We start from the raw sequence: 5,888 nt of genomic DNA on the forward strand, positions 1-5,888 counted from the left end.
AGTTGATCTTTTTAATTGAATCTTGTTGAGGGGGATGGTGCTGGCAGGGCTACCCATGGCTGGAATGTCTAGCAGAAATACTAGCAGTCTATGGCCAGCTTAGAGTCAACCTCCGGGGTAACCAAAAAGCTACCCTTGGAGTGGAGCCACCCCCACGCTGCACATTAATATCTAGGCCAGGTTTGGCAACCTCGGCACTCCAGATGTTGTGAAAGTCCCATGAGGCATTGCAAGACTGTGACAGCCACGTGCATGAGTATAAGAACGTCACCGGCACGACATAGACTTAAATGTCAGTGAAAATCCATTTATTGATGTCAGTCAATACTCAAAGTATCGTCAAGCGCTTTCGGGGGCCGCGCGGGGTCCCCTTCATCAGGCTCAGAGTGAACACGCGTGACTCCCAGAGGCAGAGACATGATGGGATTCACCACGGCTGGAATGTCAAGGTTCCCTACTCTTGGTCTAAGGGGGAATGTGTGAAGGTCTTTAACTCACCTGACGGCCCACTTTCTCCCGCCCCCCCCCCAGCAGTTGGCATTCCCCTCTCTCCTCCGTCTCATGGAATGTCCTGCTGTGTTCTCGGGTATAAGGCAGGACATTGGATGCTTCATTAGACATGATGATATCAATCAGTGGGACCTCCGACCAGCGGAGGGGAGGGAGGGGGCTGCAGATGCTGGGACCAGGTCAGGGAAAGCCCTTTACAGAGCCCCCCTTAGACCAGGGGTAGGCAACCTCGGCACTACACAGACAAGTCCCACGGGGCATTGCAAGTGTTGGACAGACACAGGCATGAGGGATGATGGCATTTGAAGTCTCACCACAGCTGGAGCGCTGAGGTTGCCTTCCACTGCCCTAGACTTTACCGAGCAGCCAACCCTTGCTTACAATCTAAAGATTTGCAGGGGCAGACTATAGGGCAGGGACGGGCAAACCCCAGCCTGATAGGTGAAGTCTGAACTCCATTGTTCTACGGCAGCAAAGCTCCGAGGACACAGCTGGATGGAGATCCGACTTCCCGGATTTTCAGGACTTACACTAAAACCGTTCACATTTCCTCCAGGTTTATGTAACAGCCGAACGGGGACGAGACGAGCGCGGCGGCGGCTTCCTGTTCTGTCTGGGAGACTGAAAGAGGCAGAGCCGGGGGAAAAGCTGAAGTTACCAAATAAATCACCGGAGAGGCCTTTGTAATGATAATGAGGCCGTGACGGCGCAATTCATTCCGTCTGCAGATACCCAATAAAACTATCGCAGGAGGAAGTTGTTTTGTCTGATTTACACATCGGAGTGTTTTCTCCTCTTCATCAGGTTATAATGTGCTTCATATTTATAACCCGACGAGTTCCCATGCAAATCTCTATTCAGAGGATATATATATATAGAGCTATCTTAAAGGAGAACTACGAGGGGGAGGGGCTTTTCACTCACCTCATAGTTCTAAGCCGACCTGTGACAATGAGACTGTCACAGGTCGGCTCAGTAGATCGGGAAGTGAGCGAACACATACCGGCGTTCGCTCACCTCTCGATCCTGTCAGGGCTCTCTGCCGTGACAGGGGAGGGGCTGGATTCCCCCCTCCCCGCTCCGATCCTCCAGCGCTGACTGGCGGAACGGACGGGGGAGGGGGCGGGTACAGCTGGCTCTGCCTCTAGATAGGCAGAGCAAGCTGTCACTCACGCAGCTGGGCGGATCCCGTCATCTACGTCGGGATCCGCTCCAGGTGCGGCGTCTCAGTATACCGCGAGCTGTAGCTCCCTATATACTGAGCTTAGGGTGACGTGAGGACGCTAGTTTGTGTCCTCCCGTTACCCTAAGGAGAACTATGGGGAAAAACACTGACCTCATAGTTCTCCTTTACTATCTATATATTTTTGTATCTTATACTGTGTATATGTACATATACACCGAGTGGGCAGATTATTATGACCCCCCCCCCCATCAGTACTTCGTTGGGCCGCCTTTTGCCTTCAATCCTGCGGCGATTCTTCTCGGCATTGACTCCGCGAGATGGTGAAAGGCGATGCAAGGAATCTGACGCCGCGCCTGATGAATAGCGCCGTCCGGTTCTGTGAGATTTGATGGTTGTGGAACCGGCTGCCTGATTGGCTCTTCCAACTTCGTCCCACAAATGCTTCAATTGGATTGAGATCTGGTGATTGTGGGGGCCACATAAGCAAGGTAAAGTCTCCCTCATGTTCTTGTTCCTGCACAATGCGAGCGCCGTGGCATGGCGCATTGTCTTGTTGGAAGAAGCCGTCTCCATTGGGATACGCCATCAACATGATCGGATGAACTTGATCAGCAACGATACTTTGGTATGTTGTGCTATTCAGACGAATTAAATGGCCCAAATCATGCCGGGAAAACACGCCCTGAACCATAGCACCGCCCCCACCAGCTGGAAGGGTTGTACTCATGCATGTGGGGCGCATGCTTCAGTGTCAGATACAGTCCGTAGTAGAAGTCACCAGCACTCGATGATGCGCGCAGGCAGTAAAGCACAATCAGTTGTTTACTTCTTGCACATATCATCGAGTGCTGGTGACTTCTACTACGGACTGTTCCTGATAATTGGGACACAAAGCACCGGCACTCGTACTTCATACCGCAGAATCGGTACGGGTGGATCCCTAGTAATTACCCACTTCAGGATCACAGGACGTACATGTATGTTCTAATATTGAAGGGGTTATACCAAAATCATGGCTGCTGCTGCTGCTGCAGGTGGATGAGGGTCTGGGTGGTTGTAGAGCCACCCGATCACTTGTACCGGCCTGTAATAAACAAATCATCCCGTGCTTGATCATCTTCACTGGAGGGCAAGGGAGACATTAGGAGTCTAATGGTTCTTTTTATGGAGACATCACGGGTCTAACGGTGCAGTTTATTTGCCCCCCAGGCTCTCCTGATACCACCCCCCCACACACACATCTAGAAGTCTCACCTGTGGAATAATCTTTTTCTTCTTGTTGTTTGCAGCATTCGGGCCGGAGAACAGCTTCTCGAGGGCGGCGAGGGCTGCGCTGGCTTTCGCTACCTTTTTGTTTGGGCCGGCACCCCGGAACTTCTGCGCGTCCACCTCAACCTGAAAAACAAAAACAAAACGATTTGGAAATGGAAAGAAAGTTCTAGATTTCCTCTGTGACTGCCGATTTATTATATGGAAAGTTACTAAACCGGGGATAGCGAAATCATAGAAATATTTCTATTATCATCAAGCCCGAGGTCTCCACGTCTGTCCTGAGGGAATATATAAAGCAGAACTGAGGGGATTTTGTTCTTACCCCTTGTAGTGGGGCCACCCGTGCCCCGAAGGGTTAAAGGAGAACTATGAGGTGACAGAGAATCCCTCCTCCTCATAGTTCGAGCCGGCCTGTGACAATGAGACTGTCACACGTCGGCTCAGTAGATCGGGAAATGAGGGAACACATACCGTCACTCACGGCTCCCTGCAGGGATTCCCCGCACTCCCTTGTCCGATCCTCCAGTGCTGACTGGCGGAACGGATGGGGCGTGTACAGCTGGCTCTGCCTCTAGATAGGCAGAGCCAGCTGTCAATCACGCAGCTGGGCGGATCCAGACATAATTGTCGGGATCCGTTCCCGGCTGTGGCGTCTCAGTATACCGCGAGCTGTAGCTCTCTATATACTGAGCTTAGGGTGACGGGAGGACGCTAGTTTGTGTCCTCCCGTGACCCTGGGGAGAACTATGGGGAAAAGCACTGACCCCACAGTGCTCCTTTAAGGGCTTGTCTTTGTCTAAAAATAACAAAATTATACTCACCCGATCCTCGGAGGCAGCCGACTGTCTGAACGCTCCCTCCTACCTGTCTCCTCCTCCGCTGCAGCAATGATCCCCTCAGTGTGTCCACTACGTACAGAACATGACTCGGGGACCTTAGACCTCTGCAGCGGAGGGGGAGAGAGGCTTCAGGGACTGGTCTATGAGCAAGCTGGCTCCGAGGATCACGTGCAAGGTAATACAGACAGTTGTCCTATAGCAGGGGCGGGCAAACTCCGAGCTCACCAGCTGTGGTCAAACTATAAATCCCATGATGTATCTGGGAGTCAAGTGTGTCTGAGATGCCTCATGGGATTTGTAGTTCAACAGTTGGAGGGCCGGGGATTGCCCACCTCTGCCCCTGCAAATCTTTAAATTGTAAGCCCGCAGGGGCAGGGCCCTCCTTACCATCTTGTCTTGAACTTTATTGTAATGTCTTCCTTATATTGTAAAGCGCTGCGCAAACTGTTGGCGCTCTATAAATCCTGTATAATAATAATAATAATGAAAATATAGCTGCCAGGACCTGCTGTCTTTTTCACAGCCGAGGACCCAGCCTATGTAGCAGAGCCGGTATTGGCAATTATGTTTGCACTGGTGTCAGTGCTTATTAAAGGAGAACTATGGGGTTCAGGCTTTTCCCCATAGTTCTCCCTTAGGGTAACGGGAGGACACAAACTAGCGTCCTCCCGTCACCCTAGGCTCAGTATACCGCGAGCTACAGCTAGTAAGCACACACTGATACATTGCATTGGCTGCAGCAATCGGGAGCAAACCTGAAACCATAAGGTCCCTTTTACATGGGCCTGCTTGTCAGTTGCCCAATGATAGTCAATGGGCAGCTGGCTCTACACAGACGGGAGTTCATTTACACTTTATAGATATACATATGGGGAAGGAGGGTCCCAATCCCAAAGTATCAGCAGTATATATCCTAGCGGTGGGTCTCCTATATTACATCAAATTAGCACATTCCCCCACTGAAGGAGATCCCACCACAAAGTCGATCATGCAACTATATTGCTATATATATATATATATATATATAAAAGCATATCATTTATTAGTAGGGCTGTGCAAATTAACGATTAATTTCTCGATTAATCGTTAATCTTTTTCACCGATATAAATTTTTTTGATCGATTACATTTTTTTTAAAACTTTCTGCACGAGAGCCAGCCAAGGCATTGGCCTATACACATACAGCACATCAATGACCTATACACATACAGCACAGCAATGACCTATACACATACAGCACAGCAATGACCTATACACATACAGCACAGCAATGACCTATACACATACAGCACAGCAATGACCTATACACATACAGCACAGCAATGACCTATACACATACAGCACAGCAATTAAGTAATAAAATGAACTAGGATCACACTAACCCAGCATGTTATTATTCTGAGTTGCCCCACTCAATATGGCCGCCGCTTGAGTGGGGCAACTCAGAATAATAACGTGCTGGATTAGTGTGATCCGAGTTCATTGTATTACTTCATTGCTGTGCTGTATGTGTATAGGCCAAAGTAGTTGGATCTGTATGTGCGTTATAATTTAATCAAAATTAATCGATTTAAAAAAATTTCGATTAATCCAACATGAAAATTGTAATCATTACCAGCCCTATTTATTAGACAAATACAAAAACGTAATCCTAAAACATATAACACACGTGTGTATTGCACATAGTTCACACTCGGCTAATAGAGGTGATTATAATATGGATCCCTCCAATATCCGAATCCGTTATGGAAGTGACTTCATGATAAGAAAAAACGGTTCACGGATTCTTGATATCTGTATAAAAACTAAGAGGACTCGCAGTGATAGCCAATCTATGTGGGCACATATATGAGCCAATGAAATCACGGCAATATTGGGGACAATTGCCAAGTAGAATCTTAGTTCTTTCTCCTCTACAGCCATTCAGCATAGTCGAGGGATTGCCAACAGCATTGCTTAAAATGAACCCGTGCTTCGTCCATGCTGGTCCCACCAAAAGACAATACCTTCCCTCTCCGCTCATTGAGAGCTAAAGAAATACCCAGTACTCTTGGATATGGGGGGGGGGGGGGGGAGGGGGG

At 48.9% G+C, this 5,888-nt stretch overlaps 1 protein-coding gene across 1 annotated transcript in view; it reads right to left on the reverse strand.

Moving 5' to 3' along the window:
- The window catches only part of STRBP (spermatid perinuclear RNA binding protein), an 81,150-nt gene that overhangs the window by 2,637 nt on the left and 72,625 nt on the right, over nucleotides 1-5,888 (reverse strand). The window contains exon 13 of the mRNA XM_018570649.1: nucleotides 2,951-3,091. Coding sequence (XP_018426151.1) covers nucleotides 2,951-3,091 — 141 coding nt within the window. The remainder of the gene's footprint in view (nucleotides 1-2,950; nucleotides 3,092-5,888) is intronic.

The sequence above is a fragment of the Nanorana parkeri genome, unplaced genomic scaffold, assembly GCF_000935625.1.
Source record: "Nanorana parkeri isolate BGI_ZX_2015 unplaced genomic scaffold, ASM93562v1 scaffold1566, whole genome shotgun sequence".
NCBI classification, from domain to species: domain Eukaryota; kingdom Metazoa; phylum Chordata; class Amphibia; order Anura; family Dicroglossidae; genus Nanorana; species Nanorana parkeri.